Source organism: Phaethon aethereus (assembly GCF_964289735.1).
Source record: "Phaethon aethereus genome assembly, chromosome: 21".
NCBI lineage: Eukaryota > Metazoa > Chordata > Aves > Phaethontiformes > Phaethontidae > Phaethon > Phaethon aethereus.
The window spans coordinates 5,371,077-5,390,323 of NC_138597.1; the positions used below are offsets into that span (position 1 = coordinate 5,371,077).

A 19,247-nucleotide genomic window follows, 5' to 3' on the forward strand; every position below is an offset into this window, starting at 1 on the left:
CCCCCTCAGTGTAATGAAAATTCCTTGTTCATTCACACGGTAAAAAGTGAGAAGTAAGTGCGTTAGTGACCAGTTACACATCGTAGGCAGGCTTAATATCTCGCTCTGTAGATACTTGTGTGACTTCTGCCTGTGAACAGGGGCCTGGTGCCCTGCTATTAGTGAAATTGCCCTTGTTCAGGAGCCCAAGCACCCCTGTCGCTTAAGCCTCCGGAGCGCTCTGTTCACAGGTTTAAAAGGAGCAAATCATACACTGGAAGGGACTGTAGTCTCAAAGCGTATACAACTGGTGGTTAACTCCTGTCTCCGAGCCCCCAGGCATGTTGTTGGCGAAGCCTAGCAGTCCTGCTGGTTTTGAGGGTCCGGGTTAGGTAAGGATAGATCCCTGTGGGAGCATCTCTGCAAAGTAATATGCATGAGGTTCCAAAGAGACGGCTCGCTCGTATTCGGCGTTGTGGTGGGAGCTTGAGGTGTACAGCGCACTATTTTAGTGGTGAATTACCCTTTCTGGGATTCCTTAGTCACTTCACAATATGGCAGCCTCTAATCGCCTGCCCACCTCCTTCAAGCAGAGAGGTGCAAGAAGCTGTGGTCCAAAATGCATTAGGCCACCTTAAGCTATGTTTCTTTTTAGGGAATTATTTAATTCTCATCTCCCTCCTCCAGAATCTAAGGGCCCGTATACTCACCACCTCTCATCTTTTTTGCAGGCACAATTTGGTATTTGCTCATGTCCATACCTGTACGCCTGCTACGGGCAGGGAAACCGGGTCCGCGGACCTGCCCCTTCCCAAAAGAGGCGCTCTGCCTTCAGTCTTCGTTCATGGCGGGGGGCTGTGGGGGTGTCGGCGAGACTGGTCCCCGAGCTGCAGCACAGTCGCCAGACGAAGGTGCTGGCCCCGGAGAGGGGGGAGGAGGAGGAGGAGGAGGAGGAGGGGAGCGAGCGACGCTTGCAGCCCGAGGCTGAAGAGTTGCCGCGCGAGGGGAGGTAGCGCGGAGGGGGAAGACGAGCGCAAGGGGCAGCTGACGGGGGCCGGCGGGTGAAGAAGGGCAGCGGGGGGGTGCGGCAGATGAGGTACAGCAGCTGGCGGGGGAGAGAGACGCAGCCCCCGGGGCCCGGCGGGCGTGAATCCGGCGGCTTGTCTGGCGGGGCTTCCCGGGGGGCGAGGGCCCCGCCGCGCGGGGCCCGGGGGGGCCCGGCGATCCAGGCCGCCTTTTGCGGCGCGCCCCGCGGGTGCCGCGCCGCCCAGCCCCGCCGCGATCACATGCTGGGCGGCCGCGGCCGCCGCCTCCCGCCCGCCCGGCCCTGCGCGCCGCTCGGCTCCTCGGCTCGGCTCGGCGCGGCCCCGCTCCGCGCGCCTCGCTGCCGCGCCGCAGCCCAGCCGCCCGCCATCGCCGCGGGCGCGGGGCGGCCCCGCCGCGCTCCCTACCTGCGCCTGCACCGCCGCGTCCCGCCCGGCCCCGCCGTGCGCGGCCGCGGCCCCGGCCCCGGCGGCAGGGCGAGAGGAGGAAGTGTCTCGGCGTGGCGAGCGGCCGCGGACCGCGGCGAGCCGCGGAGGGGGAGCGGCCGCGGCGGCTCCGCTGTCGCCTGGTGGAGGGCTCTCTCGGGAAGCCCTTCGCTGGTATTCCTCGGAAAATTGGGAAGGGTGAATCCGGAGGGTTGGCGTCTGCGAGGACTCGTTAACCCCTGCGACACCTTCTCTGGAGAGCCACTTTTCTCCCCTGAAAATCAGCGTTGCGTATTTTCCTTCGCCTGCTGCTTCTTAGTGGAAAAATAGACTTCAGAGGAGACGTGCAGCAGAATACTTCGGTCGTTTGGGAAAAGAACTGACTGTGGTACTGACTTTTTTTAAGCTTCAAATGTTGGAAGTTTGACGTAGAAGAGAAGGTAGTTTGAATTTTTCGGTATCTTTCTAAAGCCTTTTTTCCTCCGTTTTCAGTTGCTGTGTAGGTATACGTTTTCTTCTATCGACGGTCTTCAAGCTAAGAACATTGCTTTTCTGTTGTGCTGATTAGCAAGATTTTTTTTTTCTCTTTCTGCTGACATACTATTTCTGTTATCTTTTATCACAGAAACGTTTCATTAAGGGGTTGAGGCAGTACGGCAAGAACTTCTTCAGGATCCGAAAGGAGTTGCTTCCGAATAAGGAGACTGTAAGTACATTTGGACTTTATGTAATTTGCTTTTTCTCTTGCTGCTTCAGTGTTTGATCTTACAAAACTCTTTCCTTTTCATCCTGAACTGAATTCTCTTCAGATAAATGGAGGAGAAATCCACAGCCAGAAAAGGCGGCTGTAATTTTTAGTGCAGTTTTTAGGTCTTGGTGTATGAAAGATGTTATATAAAATAGTCGTCATTGCTGGACGGAGTCACTGAGATTGGATGAAGTGTATTTATGGAGGCCAAATCTAATTTTAAATTCTGACATTATGATGGGATAATACATTTATGTCACCCAGTTGGGCTCAAATGGCAGCGGGTAATTAAAGCCTAAAACAAAACAAAATCTAATTGAATCTGGAAGATTGAGGTATGTGCCGGCTGCTCCTACGACCTGCAGAGCTCGGTTGTTGTATTTAACTCTTCATGTTCCTTAAACATGTGGACAGCAAGCGTGTAACTTCAGTTTCTCAATTATCTGCGGCTTACTACTCCACTGAACTTCATAAAGCTTACATAACTGTCATTCTCCTGAAAGCCCTGGCAAGCGCTTCCAAGGAAGATGGACAGGGAGGAGTGGTTGACTTCTTCAAAGGCAAGAGGGTTTGGGAAGCCTTGGGAATGTAGTTACTTTTCCATTAGTCCTAATTGCCAAGCTTCTCTAGAAGCTTCGGTTTCTATTCTGCAGGTGTCATTGGGGGGGTGGTTTTGGAGAGCTGTTTTCATATTTGTTCTGAATTTAGAAGTGGGATAACTCAATGAAAATTGAGTTAGACTGTTTTCTAGCAGCGTGTTAGTGACCTGGAAAATATTTATTCTAAAGCATAACCGGTTGTTTAGACTTTGTGCGTGTGGAATTTGGATGTTCAGAGGGGAAGAATGTTACTGTAAAAATATTTTAATACCTATCACTTACTGTAGGACGTTTCCATTCTCTTCTGAGATGTTTCTGTGAGGCGGTGCTGTGGTATCACGGTCTTCGTTGGTAAATAGTAACACCGCATAAGTCAAATAGAAAGGGGGAAGGTGGAACGATTCCTGGAGTGCCTCAGTTGGTGTATGTGTTCGCTGATTCTACTGGGAGTCATGGGAAAACTTAATTGCTGCTCAAGTGGAGGTAGACTTTGCTTTAGTATTCTGTTGGATCTTGAGGTGTGAAGGCCCAGTGCTGGAAAGACGGCAGCTTAGAAGGAACGCTGAAATACTGTGCTTCTTAGCAACATCTAACAAATCCAGCACATAGTCAGCTTAAGCAGGCCTTTCCTCTTTTCTTTTGAATGTCTCCTAGCAATGTATTGAGAACAAAATGGTGTTTACTTTAGAAATGAATTCTGCCGATGGTAAAGTTACTGGGAGGTGAAAGTACTCTTCTCAAGTTTGCATCACAGCAGCTATGAAATATGCCTTTAAATACAAACTGTCTCTTTGTGATAGAGTTTGTAGGAGAAAGGGAAAGAATATCTAAAGAATTGAGAGTTGGGGGCAGGTGTCTGACCCTGTTTGTACTGCTTGACTTCTACGTTTGAACCTGGGTATCAGGCCTAAGGCTTTTTGTAAAAGTTTTGCAAGTTTGCAAGTGGTGTGAAACTTTATTTTGTTTCATTACTTCTAGTAATAGAAGTATAGAGAGGACTAAATACTAAGTTTGAGCAACGGGGAAGCAGTGTGTTGATGGCTTTGAGCAGGCTTTTTTAGCCCCTGGTGGTAACTGATCTGCAAATAACCTTTGACCTACAACAGATTGTTTAATCTCTGTTTCCTATTTTTGCCCACAGGTCTCACTTCTGCTTTGTTTTAATCCCCGATCGTTTTCAGTAAAAATTTACAGCAGTTTTGCTATAGTAAGGCATGCAGAATGGAGACTACAGTAAATAATATTGGACCATCCAGTTTTGCTTTTCCTCCTTAAAGTGGAATAATGAATAATGTAAATTAGAAGGCTGTGGAATTAATTTGTCTGTATTTTTCATCAGCAGAATAATTTCGGATACTTTGCCTGCCATTTTTCTGTCGCAGTGTCAAGTAACCCTCTAGCAATTCCAGAAACACTAGAAAAAAGGCCTTATTTTCCTGTTTAGCCACCATATTAACATGAGGTGAAACTCTAAAAATTCTCGTATGGACACAGAAGCACTACGGCAACTCCCAAGTTCTGCAAAAGCTACTTGAAAATTAGCCAGGGGCGTTTGTGAAGTGACTTGCTCTAGATGGAAGCCAGGCTATAGGTCAATACATCCTGCACGTTTCTAATTTATTAGAGTTTACCTTACTAGTCACTGAAGCCTGTGGGGAAGGGAGCCAGGGTTTTTGCCTCTCTGCAAAACCCACTTAAAGTTAAATCTTTTTATTGTCGTGCTTCTTGTATAATACGTGCCTTTTCTAGGCACCTACATTTATGCTGCTTTCACAGGGGAAGAACCTTAAGGCCTTAAGCCCTGCAGCTGGAAGATTGCAATAGTGGAAGATGAGTAGTACCACAGAAATACAAAATTATTGTAGAGACTAGGCCTACTTTATATTAAATCAAGCTGATGCTACTGTACAGGAAATCAGAATACAGAAGTGAATATGACGTTGTATTTCTTCTGTAATGTTGGGAGACGTAAAGTGCCCATGGTGAGAGATGAGAATTAGGCCACACTGTACTAAGCTTTCACAAGCATGTTAAGGAATGTCCTATTTGGGTTGTGCCTTTGCTTTCTTTCCTCTCTACAGTTAATGTACCATATCTTTTAAGAAAACCCTGTATTTGTCAATGTGAGCTTCAACTAGTTTAACATAGTTTTTCAACTTTTTTTTTAACTGCTTCCTCTAAATGGTAACCAGCGAAGAAAAAAAAAAAACCTTTATGAAAGAAAATATTTACTGCATATCAAAGCTGTATGTTCATTTAGGTCTTCACTCTTCCAGTTTATTTGAAATTTTCGGATCATTTCAAAGTGTATGTCCGAGGGGGCTCCCGGGGGCATGAGTGTAAACAGCTGCAGCGTCCTCTTCGAGCTTTTATAAGCAAGACACAGGAACTAAAATCTTAGCTGAGCATGCCCTCTGCTGAAGTGGGAATGCTGAAATAGCATACATTTTATATATATATAAAAAAAATCCATAAATATATTTATATTAAATACAAACTTCTGAAACTTCCATGGGTTTCCTTTGAACTCTGTCTTCAGTGTATCATCTCTTCTCCCACGTCTTTTTCTTCCCTTCCCCTTCCTCCTGAATGATTTTCTCTTAGTTGCAGCTGTAGTTGAATGGCACGGTTGGTGAAGTATCGTGCTCTCATTTGGTTCATGCTTAGCAGCACTTTTGCTTCTTCTACATGGTAAGCCGAGAAATAAATTTTGGAGGCACCTATGTGACATAACAGTTTTCATTAATAACTTTTGTTTAAATCCATATGTTGTGAGACTTCAAGGTACACAGCTGGCAACAAGTTTTCTTAAGTATCTGATTTGGCTTTAAACATGATTTATACACACACACTCTCGCTCCCCGCTTGTTTTGGGATAATTTCCTAAAACTTTGTGATAATATGGGACTTTCAAAGTATTCAAAATGCTCCTGCTCTGAATTCTTTGAGCTACTGAATTTGAGAGTTTTAGAAGCACCAGCATTGGGATAGGCCTGAGATAAATTTACTTAAATGCCAAGAAGGTCGGGGCTTGACTTACTGTGTTCTTGTAAACAGCTTAACTCTGTGCTAGTGACATGCAAAAGCAAATAGAAGCGTGGGATGAACGTGAGCTTGCGCAGGGCAGTCATGTCCAGTCCGAGCAGCAGGAGGAGGATGCCAAGTTGTGGTGTCAGCTTGCTCAGATTTAGAGCTGGGTCCTGTTCCACTCAGCCCACCCTTGTGCTGGTCATGCAGGAACACTTCTGTAAGCTTCAGTTAGGGTGCAGTTTCAGTTCGCCTGAACTATTTAGGGCCGTGGTCCCAGAAGAAACTTTTTTTTTTTTTTTTCCCCCTCCTCTGGCTGGAGTTCCTGCAGCCAGCTTTGTGTCAGATGCGTTGTCCGAGCGGCGGAACTCAAACTTCTTATGCCGGTTCGTTAGCCACTAGAAATGGAGGGGGATGTACGTGATAGTCCCTTTGGTGGCCGTACATAGGTTTAAGAATAACACCATGTTGTATCATTAGATAGCCGTGTCCTACTGCAGTTGAATTGAGGTTTTGGAAGCACTGTGTCTTTCATGGGAATAGGCCCAAGTACTTTCGATCGCTTCTACCTATTCTTAAAACAGGGGGTGACACCTATCTGAATGTTTTGAGGTTCTCGAGTGACTCCTAGTGCGTTCTTCAGGGAAGGTTTATGGTACTGTGATTGCGACCATGGTCTAATTGCTTGTCTTTTTTCTGGCAGGCTGAAGCTCCTTAGCGAGCCTTGTGGAGCTGCTTGCTTAGTGAGAAGTCAAAAAAGAGGACAGTGAATCTTTGTGGAGGCATGCAGACTTTGGTCTAATTTTGTTTTGAATTTCCCTGTTGAGTCCATAGGTATCTTTGGCGTGTGTGATTTTTGGTTTGGCTGCTTAGCGAGAGATGACAGAGTGCAGTCAAAAGGTCTTGCCTCTGGGTGGATGCTTCGGTATTTAGCTTTAAAACACAGCGTAAACAGAAGTCATGAATAACAGCTGTTTTCCTTAGATCAAAATACCTGCAACCGTGCTGTATTCATGTGCATAAGAACTAAATACGCATCACTTTCTTCTTCAGGAAATACAGTCTCTCTTCTGAGAGTAAAATCTTTCTCTCCACGTTAAATGCTGTTGGGAGTTATCTCGGAGACTAAATAAGCTGTGCTCTGCTCGTGTTAGGAGACCGAATGAGTGCAGTGTGAGCTTTTCCAGCATAAACTTCTGTTCAATTTTAGATTGCTGTTTAGATAAACAGTTTTATTCTTGCCTCATTAATGCTCAATCTTGTGTTACATAATATCCAATACTGGCTTCCTGAGTAGCTCTTAAATACGGTGTAGATGTGTAGTAGCGGAAAGGTCGCTGCAGTTACCATATGTGCAGGCTGGCAAGGTGTTTGTCTTTTCTGGGGGTAAACTGTATACTATTCATGCAAACCAACAGCCTTAATATTTGTTCAAAATTCTCATGAGCATACGAAAGGTAAAGATTTTCCCTTGATATAATCGTTCAAATAGCAGTTTTCCTTTGATCAAGAGAGGGGGATAATTAGGTGAGTATATTTTGGTCCATTAGTATAAAGTGATTAGTTTGCCCTACATCAGCTTTTTAATATTTGCGTTTAGTGATATAACTTATTTGTACCAATAGCTGAGTTTGTGTCTGTGGCATGGCATTATCACTGTTCTTCTTTCCAAAAGAAAATAACATTTTATTTGATGGTATATTCCCCTAATGATAGGATATTAATACATTGTATAGTTAAGGCATATTATTTCCTGACTTGTCTTTTGCTGCAGGAGTTGTTCGGAAAGGGGCAAGCTATGTAAGCCTTTTCTGTTTGAAAGCTGAACCTTTTTCCTTAATAACTTGTTCTAGCCTGGATGCAGTCAGAGCTGAAATTTTCCATTAGAGTTTGAAGCGACTGCCAACATAAACAGCCACTGCTTCTTTTCATTTCATCTCTGCTCACTGCTGCTAGTGCTTCCATTGCATGGATATTACAGTTGGAGGGTTTTGTTCTTGTTAAAACAGGGACTATAGGCTTCACGTTTTAAAAATAATAGCCTAAGACTTTTTTCGTTAGTCATAGCAGATATCCTACTGGGCTTCAGTCCATTTTGAAAAATGGGCAGAGGCATCAGTTAGTTGCTTTTCCTGTGTAAGTGAAACCACGGATTTATTTGCATAACAAACTCTTCTGTAGGGAACATGTTGCGTTTTTGTGGTGGCTTTTTGGGGGGGTTGTTTTGTTTTGTTTTGTGGTTTTTTTTTTGGTTTTTGGTTTTTTTTGAGTGTGACTATTTTAGCTGATTGAGGGAGAACGCTAAATTAATACGTTTGGCTTTAAGGTAAAGCAGCGTACCGAGGAGGCATACAGTAACTCAGTTCACGCTTCTCACCAGGAGCAGAATAAGTAAGCCAAAGGATTTAATGAAATGCTGAGCTCATAGGAGCTGAGCTCAGATGGAGGTATTCCTAAATTTAAGTGGCACTGAGCTGAAAGCTGTTTACAAAGACCAGATCATCTGTAAGGGATGTTCAGTATATGTGTTCACTGTGATTTGGCTTGTTTTTAAAAGTTTAGTTGTTAAACCTATTGCAAATGTCGTCGTTTTATTGGATAATAAAACAGAAGGCTTGGAAAGGTCTTTAAAGAGACATAAAGGTTTAACTCTAGTATACACCATGTCGTCTTCCTCTCTAAAACTGATTTCAGGTCTTACAGGTGAGTAGAGCTGCCGACTGTGTACTTCACTGGACAAGCCTGGGCCACCGTTCCAGCTTCATGGTTTATATATATACCACACGTGTGCCTTTTGTTTCAGTTTCCCGAGTTTCTTCTTTCGACCTAATGTATCCTGAAGGTACATATTGCTCTTAAATCCTTGCTCTGTGAACTGCCTTTTTACACTGACTGTTCACTTTCAGGGCCCAGTGCCACTAGTCTGTGGTCATCTGATGAATAACTATGGTTACATCTTCCAAATGCCAAAACGCCCTTTTGCATACCTGTGTGTCTCGACTTCAGCTGAAGCGAGTGAAACAAAAGAAAGTACCTAATGTGCCTTGGTTTTGTTTTAAATCTCTTAAGCTTTCTCTTAAGAGAATAAATTTTCCATTGTGTTATTTTCCTTCTGTATTGTAAAGGTAATTTACAGTGTCATCAGCTCAAAAACTGGGCTGCGTATTTGAGTTTCTTACTAAGAAACCTTCGTAGGTGAAGAGCATAAAACCAAAAGGGTTATTCACTGTGCCAACTGGACTCTAGAATTGCATTTAGCACGGGTAATAAATCAACTTTGCACTCTGGAGGGTTTTTTTTAATTGTTTTATGTTACAAGATTGAAACCCATTTTTTATTTTTCTCTGAAGGTTTAGAGGTAGGTAGGGGTAAAATATTGTTGCAAACAAAAGAGGGCCATTAGGCAATTGCATTGAGTTCTGTCAGAGCGCCAAAATGGACAATTTCTGCTTTGTAGTGAAAGGTATGTAGCTGATGATCTAAGCCAAGATTATTTGGGAAATTGATACGATATTCCTCAACAACTGAGAGAACACGATGCTTCTGTGACTCCTCATAGTTCTGCTACACTGCCTTTTCCTTACCTCTGTTTATAATTCACCATCACAAGGAGTTTTCTTTATTTTCTTATTGTGAATTCTCTTTTTTGCATCCATGCTGAAGGGTATGTGTGACTGGTTAAAATGTTTTTTGTTCATCAAGAGCTGTATGCTTTTTATTCTGTATTTTGCTTTCCCTGTGATAAAAGATATTAGCTTTTATTCCTCTGTGGCAGTTGTCAAATTGTATCAAATACTCAGACATCAATCCTAAGGTCCATAAAATAGGTATCTATTCGAGAATTTGTGCAGTTTATTTTCATGGTTGAGTGTCCTATCCTGGCAAGATTCTTTCCCACGGATGCCGTGTACCAAACCCTGCATGTTGTTTGTTTCCTGTGACCGAAGATACGCTTTAAAACTTGCAGATGGCTTTCAGAAAGGCAAAGAGAAAAAGTCGTGGCGTTCTAAAACGGTATCATCTGTTTGGGGGGGAATGGGACGGGACCAAAGGGGCCAACCAATGCAAGTCATTTTGGAACCCCTCTTTCTTACCAGTGCAGTGGGAATGCTAATTTTTAAAATTGCTGTATGGAGCAAACAAAGGAATTCTTTTTTAAAAGGGTTTTTCGAAAAGGATGGAGATGGGGAGACAAGTGGTTTGATTGGCAAGTGGTGAGTTTCATGGCAATAGCTCCAGTCTGAGATCCTAAAAAACAGCAGTGAAACTCAAGCAGTTTTTGCGGCTAGTTCAACTTCTGTGTTTAAACTCGATGTTTATGGCCTATATGTAATTGGACTTTTGAATTTGTGTTTGTGTATTTGGGCCAAATTTTATCCTCAGTTACCCACTAGAAGCCAGCGCAGACTGCTCACAGACAACGTTCGCCGGACTGGTGGCTTGCTGACATTTGGGGAACAAGCATTCTGTCTTGCTGCTTGATTTCTCTCCTCCTCGGCACCCGCACTGCTTTCGTATCGTAGTCAGGGATAATGAAGATTAATTACAAATGTACTATTAAGGGGAAAAAATGGAGCAGGGGCAGCTAGATTGTAGCTGCCATAACTGAGGGTGTTATCTAGGCGTTGTCCCAAGTGGTGCCATTTCATGGTGTGTGAGAGACAGAGATTACAATTTCAAAAGCTATTGCAGCAGTTTTCTTTGAATTTTCAAGTTCAAGAAGTAAATAAATATAAACAGCTTTGGCCTGTTGAGAGAGTCACGTTACAGGGGAGTCGGGGTGATCTGGAGTGCTTAGTAGTGCAAAGCAGTTTTCAGTTCCTTAACACAGACAGTCATAACACTGTTGTCCAGGTCGTGAGGGGTTCAATAGAGCAAACCATTTGGGGGCAAAAGATTGTGCACCGGGGGAAGAAAAATGGACTGTTGGCAGAGAGTAAAGTATACTTCTAATGCATCTTGCCTGCCACACTGAGCATGAAATTAACTTTCTTCTTACACACCAGATCATTGGCCTTAATCGCTGCTTCCTGCCCCAGATGGCACCGTAAGAACGGCATCTACAGTGTTCTTTTGGCGTAGAATTAGCCCCCAAATACATTATTCAGTCCTAAATATCCTGTAATGTGCTGCTATAACTGTACTGTGAGAACAAGACAATAACAACTTCAGTAGACAGATGCGCTCATTTTGTCATTTTTGTTTCAAACCAGCTGTAAAAAAGAAGCAATGCTTGATTACTGTTGGGGGGGGTTGTTGTTTGTTTGTTGTTTTTTTTTTTCTTGCCAGGGAAAACTCCCAGGAATTACACAGATTGTGGAATAAACAGAGAATGGGGAGTTAAGAATAGTGGCTTTTGTTTAAAGGGGCTGTGCCGCAGGGGAGGCCGAGGCAGTTTGTGGATGTAACCGGCTCCGCAAGCCTTGTACTTTCAGAAACATTCAACATCACGGGCTGAAATCTGCTACATTTGCTTTTGTTTTCTTTCGAAAGAAAAATGCTTAGTAGTATGATAGAATTCAAATTCTCAGGATATAAAAATGCTAATGACTACAGGTGACGGTGGTGTTCTTTTGGGTCAGCTTCTACTGCTTTTATCACAACAGCGCGCGGGAGGAGGCCTGTTCTGCAGGGTGTTCAGCTGGTGGGAGGAGGGCTGCAAATCTGAACCGTGGCTCTCGGTACGTGTGTATGATAAGGGATTTATAGTGGGGGATTCCTTTCCCTGCCAAGAGGTAGAATGCATTTTCAGGCACGTCAGTGTCTTCTGGTATGCGGAAAACGAAGATAATGAAGCTGTGAGCCACGTGAAACGCTTGGGCTTTGGGTTTCCCCTTCATGCTTGTGCGTACCAAGTATCTGGCCCGCTTGGGGTCCACCATTTGTGCTGTTTGTGCGTTTTGCTTGGAGTACGAGGGGCTCCCGCTGCTGACCGTGCCTCCCGCGTTGTCGCGCGTTCAACACGCCGCTTCACTGCTCGCTTTTAGCCTAGTTAAGAAGGTGCATGTAGTGCCACATCAAACGTTGAGTAATGACAGCCGGTTCCACAGAAAACCTTTTGTATTTTACGTCCCTTATTTTTAAAAAAATCTTAGACTGTTGACGGGTGTGTTTCTGTCCGATTTGGATCTTTCGAGGTTAAACTTTTCAATTCCCCCTTTCTTTGTAAACGTGAACTTAGAAACTTTCTCTTTTGGGGAGAAGTAAACGAAAGAGGTGGTTTCCTAAGTAACTGCTGCACGGAGTCCTAAGAAACAGGCAAAGTGGTACGAGATTACTGACAAAATCAAAACTGCTGACAGTCCTGATGGTTGGGAAGCCTTATTGCCTCTGGCCGTCTGGTATATAGAAAATGAGCAGGAAGTATTGGGGGGGGTTTATGATACCAAACTCCTGCAGAGCAGTAAGAAATCTGGCATTAAAATGGTGCTGATAAGTACTTTATTGCAGTAGAGAAAGAGATTGTTCTTGCTGGGTGGAACAGTGGAGCTGACTCCTCTCCTTCCCCTCCTCCAGACATGCTTTCCCTGCTCCCTTTCCCCTTCCTCCCAACGCCCCTGACACAAACCGAGTTATTTTGTACGATGCCTCCAGACGCTAACCTTTAAAGAAAGGGAGAGTACATTCCAGGTTATAAAACAGCTCTTTCCTCATGCAATTTGAGAAGTCCTCCCTGTTGTTTAATTCTGAGCCTGCTTTGTGCCTAGTGCCTGGTGTTGTGTAAAGCACTAGGACATCCCACAGGAACTCTTGATTTATTTTGCCAACTCTGCCCTTCTCTGTGGTTCACAAACCTCTAATGATCTGTGAAGCTCCAAGATTTTTGAGTTGCACAGTAGTAGTTTTAAGAACCTCCTCTACTACATGAAAGACTTAACACTTTCCACATGCTGGGTTTTTGGCCTTAAGAAAAGCTGACCTCCTACAAACACGGTCTGTAAAGCTACGCGTCCTGGGCCAGGGCTTGTTAATGCTATTGTGAAACGGGGCGGCCGGGAAGAAAAAAAATGTAATGAAAACTCCGGGCTCTTGGCCAGCAAGGAAGATGTGATACAGTGAACATGTTTCTGTTGCTCTTTGTTACTGTTCAAGTTTGATTAGCTTTGTTTCCGGTAAGCTTAATTTCAGGGTTTTTTTGTTTTGTTTTGTACAGCTAAGGGAGGTGATCTTTGCCAAAGCTCAAGTCTTTCATTACCTGAATTGCAATGAGAGGGACCTGGAGAAATAAATCATGCCGCCTTCCCAACAAACAAACAAGCAAAACCCAACCAAACAAAAGAAATGCCATTAAACTATAAAAGCAACCCTTTTCTTTCGCCTTCGCTTGTCCCTGCAGCTCTACCACTATTACTTCCCATCTGTTACTTTCCCATACCTGAAGTTTCTTTTAGGTCTTTAGGGTTAAGAGTGAATTTAGACAGTTGTGCAATGCTAACTGCATTACTTGGTTTTGTCCTTTCTATTTAGCAGCACAAGATCAGGGGAAGAGGGTTTTGCCTTTGTAAAAGCCCCGAAGACGCATTTGTTGCTTGTCTGTGTGGGAGAGGTTGTGTCATGTAGGCGGCATGACCTCATCAGTGATGGTATACTTGCTAGTTTGTGTAGTAAGTTTTATTTTCCTGGGAAGTCGTCTTCCCGTGTGGTTGTTGTGCTTCACTAGAGCTTGACTGACCTCTCTGCAATTTTTATGTTGCACAGACTATGCTTTCTGTGTAGGCTTCCTTTCATTGCATTAGAGTAATACAGCTGCAGTGTATAACGGCTTAGATACTGGAAGAATGTACTTTACTGAAATAGGTGGTTTTGGTTTGGACCCTGGTTTTGTTCTGCAGAATTTCATACCTCGCAGGTTCAGATGTGATGAAAAATATGCCCTCTAAACCTTGCACACTCTGGATGTTTAAAGAGCATATAGAAAAATGCATTTATCCTAATTCCCACTGTTAAATCAGATCCAGTATGTAGAATAACTCTGTGGGTTGTATAGCTGGACTTTCACCTTGTTACGAAGTGACATGGACAAAGGCCTTCCACCTTCAATGCTGCGTTAAAGTTGTATTGATTTAACAATTTTAGCTCATTCTTATTCTGCGCCATTTGATGTGATAGATTTTTGTTGTTGTTTCCTGGCTTTAGGAGGAGAACATTCTTTTGTTGTGAGTGTAAGAGCTTCTCTGCTCAGTGTGGGCATAAAGCTCTCCTCCCGCTCTCTTACTTTTATTCTTGTAAGGCGAGTAATGTGTTTCAGAGAAATCTGTATGTTTCTTAAACTTGTAAGCCTTTCAAAAATGATTCAAATTATTTTCACATAAAGGATGAAAAGGAGAAAGCTAAAGTCTTGTTAGGTTTGAACAACCAGAGAGTTTTAACCCATAGCTGTCCAAAATTTATTTGGAAATAATGCATATGCTATTAGAATGTTTTATTTAATAGCTGTGTAGCTACTGTAGAGAGACAAATAGAGGTTGTAAGCTGCTGTTTGTGGTTGTTACGAATGACCCCACTTGCCCCACTCTGATCTTCTGAATATTTTTCCTTGGAGCATATTAATAGTGCCGCCGAAGACAAATCAATGGGATTGTTAAGTGTTTAAGTGAAAACTGCCTTACCATTTTCCCACCTCATCCAATCACTCTTTTATAGTCCTTATCCAGTGTTCGCACAATCTCCAGTCACGACTCCAAAAACCAAACCAAACCCAAAAAACCCCCAAACCCAACAACATGCTGTCAGCATTTAAAAATTGCAACTGTAGAAGTTCATTGCTCTAGCAGTTAAGTAGTATGTAACAAATTTGTATGAATAGTTTTATATATTTATGTTTGTGCCAAACCAGTGCTAAGTTTTCAGGGTTTTTTTTGAATTACTGATGCTTCACTTTGACCTTTTCAAGTGAACTTTGGTAGAAAAGAGATGGGATGTTTTTAAAGCTGAGTTTCATGTTAAGTTTGATTGCTTTAGTTGTCATCTCCGAGCTTAAAATGTGGATGGAATCCTGCAGGCTGTAGATCAACAGCCTTTCCGGTGCACTGTTCGGTCTTGGTTTGTCGTTCCGTAAAGGTCATGTTAAAATGAGGCGGGGAGCAAACAACAATGAACCCAAACCAAACCAACACCCCCCGCCCCCCCGAAGAGCAGGGACTTCTTAGGAGTAAGAAGTTCTTTGGGCTACTGATTTTTTGGCTATTCTTGCTTCAGTCTCTCACCAGGAGTACATCCTCTCTCCTTCAGTGCTGAAAAGAGTCCATTGTGTGACTTACTGGCCAAACGCTCTGCTAGTCAACCTCCTGCTTTCGCCACTTCATTGAAGCCGTAATACTGTAGTGGTGAAAGGAAGGCTAATGAGAAGAGGTCGTTTCTTTAATTGGGTTAATGTCTGTAGTTGAAGCTTTGCAGGTTGAGCCACACAGGGGGAAAACCTAGCCGGTGGAAACCTGGTGGATAGACACTGATAGACGTGGTTTGCCCCGAGGCTTCACTTAGATCTGTCCATTTGGACTGGTTGTTAGCAGGTAGAAGGACGGACAGGGCTGGGGAGGAGCTGGTCTGTTGGGTACCAGGCAGTTTCCTAAGATCATCCATCTGCTTTTATTCCTCTTCTCCCCATCCTCCCAAGGCCACCTTGATCGGCAGTGTATAGTGGGGATTTCCATTTTATTTCGTTAGAAGTGTTTTTGAAGGGCAGCAGAAAAGTAAGTTAGATGCTGCCAAAGCTTTGTTGCCGCTGTATTATTTTGCCTTGTCTCTGTAATAATTAACGTTGACGTTGCTTGCTTGAAGGCTGCTGGGTTCCTGGCAGCTCTGCGTTCTTACTCCACAGGGGATCTGTTAGCCATGGGATGTGTACCTCTGAGATGCAGACGCTGAAAACAGAAGTTGCAGGTACCTGCATCTTTTCTGAACAGAAACAGTGTGCGCCCATTAGTTAAATCCTTGAATAGGTTAAAAGCCCTTTTGTAGGAGGCTTATAGCTCTGAAGCATTTCTGCGGAATTCTGTGAAGCGGTACCTTCTGAACGCTGTGAGCTTGCGTACCTTGGTGCGAGGAGGTTGCCGGCTGTGCACCTGTACTGGCCCTCCTGGGTGTCTGGGGTCATGTTGCTGCAAATTTTTCTAAGCCTAGTGAGTAACCAAACCGCAGTAGAAAATGGCTAGTGAACCACAGAAAAAGCTTTGTTCAGATATTTGACAATTAGAATGGTTTCAATTATGAGACCGCTTTGCAGTAGCGTGTGTTTGATGGATTAGGGAAACATGAGTAATAGAAAACCTGTCTTGCTGCCTTGTGTCTCTCGAGTCTTTTCTAAAGGGAGGAAGGAGTGCCTGCTCCTCGGGTTAGCAGCAGCTTTCTTCTGAGTAGGGAAATGCAAGTTAAGGAGGCCTTCGTGGTTTTAAACATAAAAAAAATAACCAAAGTAAACACACACAACCACTCTAAGAACTGACTGTTTGTGTTCAGAGTTGTGTGATATTCGCTTACATACTTTTTACCACTTCAACTACTTCTTTGTAAGTTTGAATTTTCAAGGCTGCTGTGGGAATTTATGTCTAGTTGAGCTGTTGCTGCTGGATGTTTCTCTGCTCAAGGTAATTGTGTGCTATGACTGACTGTAAGGAAATAATTTGTGTTAGTTGTGGGTTTGTTAGGTTTTGTTGGTTTTTTGGGTTTTTGCTTTGTTTGTAATTGCCAGAGCACTGAGTATAGAACGGGTACTCAGCTAAAATAGATACCAAAAAAGGACACAGGTAAATGGCTGTATCTTGTGATGCTTTCACCTTGTCCCACATGTTTAATCTATTTAAAAATTCAAATGTTCGTAGAATTCTGTGTATTTGCACAGTAAATAACTGTTCTTTTTCTGAAGTTAGCGCCTTTATCTAAGGCCAAAAGGAAATTGGTGTTTTCCTACGTTGTTGGATGTAATTCTTTTGGTGTGTTAAATATTTTCATTCACAGTAAATTAAAATATGCACACATCCATAACTATAGTGCTTGGAGAATATCCTAATTCAGGAAGCAATCTGGTTTGTTATCCTTTCCACAATTCAAGTCTTGTTAGCCAGATTGTTCCTCTTGGGTAAGAACCACGAGTCAATTTAGTAGGAAAGTAGTTAAGTTTGATAGTTAGACTGTATAGCTTTTCCATGCTACACAAGTGACACAATATGCTCTGCTGACCTGTTACCTTCTTTACTACAACTCATGGTTAACTTTTTTCCCCGGGTTGACTGTCTTTTGAACTCTTCCTGTATGGAGAATTATCACAGGCTTGGAAACTAACACAGGGATTTTTAACTGTAAATCTTATCTGGACTTCTTAACCTTTTATTTGAATTTATTCCAAGGAGTACAGCGTGTGTGGCAGCCAAAATGACTAACAGACTTGTTACTGATCAACATAATCCTGAAAAAACATAATACTAACAGTTTCCCTCCTCCCTGTTACCCAGCTGTTTGAAGCTAACACGACGTTACTGAAAGCCTCACTCTTTTCTCCCTCGACTACCCACCCGGGCTGCCAGGAAGGACGGTTATAGCCAGTGGTAGTCAAGCATCTGATAATATAGTTGCCTGCCGTTTGAAAACTGGATTAATGTTAACAAGCAAATCTCCTAGGGTACAATGCAGTCATCTAGTTAATGACGGGATGGGAGGAAAGCACATGTTTCAAGTTGCTCTTGATTTTGGTTTTAAGGTGATAACACCAGTGAGTGTTCATTCTACAGTGGAAAGCAGTAATATGCATAGGTATCTATTGTAGCATTAAAATTGCAATTAATTTCCTTATGTGATGTAGTCTCACTATTAGCGTGTTCACATAGGAAACTTGACTACCACATTTGTACAGAAGCAGTGTAATTTTATTGGAAAAAGTTAACCCATTTCTAGGGTAACAGGGCTATGCTTTGATCTGATCCGTTATATTATTGGTATGCCCCCGTCATTCTTTGGTTCACTTTCCTTGGGAGACAGAAGCTGTGAAAGATGATTGGAAGGAACAAAAACGATACGAGAATGTAGCATTGTTTTAAACAAACAAAAATCCCAACAAACCAACCCAAACTACAAAAGTCAAAACACACACAAAAGCCCCATCATGCCAAATCGATTGCCTAAGTCTAGTAAAACTGCAGGCTTGCATTCAGGCAGAGTTTTCAAACACAAAGGGTATAACAGCCTTGTGACAGCATGACTGTTCCTGAAGGCTAGTTTTCAAATGTGCGTTTAACGTCAGCCTTTTGGAGATTATACACTAATGCACTATGGGAAGCCTAGTTCCTTTTATCTTGAAAGGGGCTGCTTTTAATGTTGAAAGTATGGAGCCAATTATTTCAGGGCTACATGGCAGTTGTTGGTGTGTGTTTTTTTTCTCGGGCATGTTCTATGAGAGTCTTATGCCGTGTTTCTCCCATCCTTTCCTTTTAAGCAATTCTACCTTGTTTCAGATAATTACTTGCGGTGTTGCTGTTGAAGTTAAAAATGTCTTTAAGAAAAAATATCGCCTGGTGAAATAAGTGGTACTCTAAAACTTTGGCATTCTATTAAAAAAAATAAAAAGCCTGTTATGGTAATGGGGAAGGGGAAAAAGGATTGATTGATGATGTGCACAGACAGATACGGTCCGACTGACAACATCTTGAAACTTTGAATGTAGAGCACGATGGTAATGTGTTTAACCAGTAGTGCCAACCGCAGGAGAAATGCTTAGTATAAAGATACGTTTTCTTTTTGTGAAATTATTCTGTATTTAACAAACAAGTGAGATCTACCAAGCTATGTCCATTTGACGTGAAAGAAATACTTAGGTTTTTTTCTTTTCACATGTCGATGTTACTTTTTTATTTTACATTTATCAAACCTTGCATAATGCATATTTCCATACCGTGACAATTGGAAATTGTTGCATGGGTCCTTGCGAAATAGAAATCCTCGAGAACGGCTGTTAAAACATTACATTATATTTATAACAGCGGCGTTATTCTGTGTCACTTGCATTAGTCAGAAAGCTGCTTTGCGAGCGCTTGAAACTTTAACAGCAAACATCCCTCCAGGGTTTATAATTTTCCAGACAAGATGGCTGAGTTGACAGAAGCATTTTCGCCGTAGCCTTGCAGCAGATGCCCTGCTGCTGCTCCACAAATGTTGAACGCAAGCCGTTCCTGCCGCCTCAGCCTTTCGCGGCGGGCTTCTTAGCTGGTGCGTTTTGTAAGTATTTTGTTTCAGGTGGTGAGTGAAGCTGCTAAAAGGGAGGAGGACTAGAACGGGCGTATTGGAAGAAGAGGTGCGGTTGGCTGGGTGGGACTGGGTGCGCGGTTGTACCTGGTTTGTGTTGACAGGGAAGATCAATAGTTTCAGGGTTTGTAGAGTTTCTGCAGAGGAGAGGATGGCCAAGAAGGAGGGGGGAGGTAAGGGAACTGGGAGGAA

General features: G+C 43.1%; 1 protein-coding gene across 1 annotated transcript in view; it reads left to right on the plus strand.

Moving 5' to 3' along the window:
• RERE (arginine-glutamic acid dipeptide repeats) overlaps nt 1-19,247 on the plus strand; it is a gene marked incomplete at its 3' end in the record, with an annotated part of 176,956 nt that overhangs the window by 122,470 nt on the left and 35,239 nt on the right. The window contains exon 10 of the mRNA XM_082009482.1: nt 2,074-2,154. Coding sequence (XP_081865608.1) covers nt 2,074-2,154 — 81 coding nt within the window. The remainder of the gene's footprint in view (nt 1-2,073; nt 2,155-19,247) is intronic.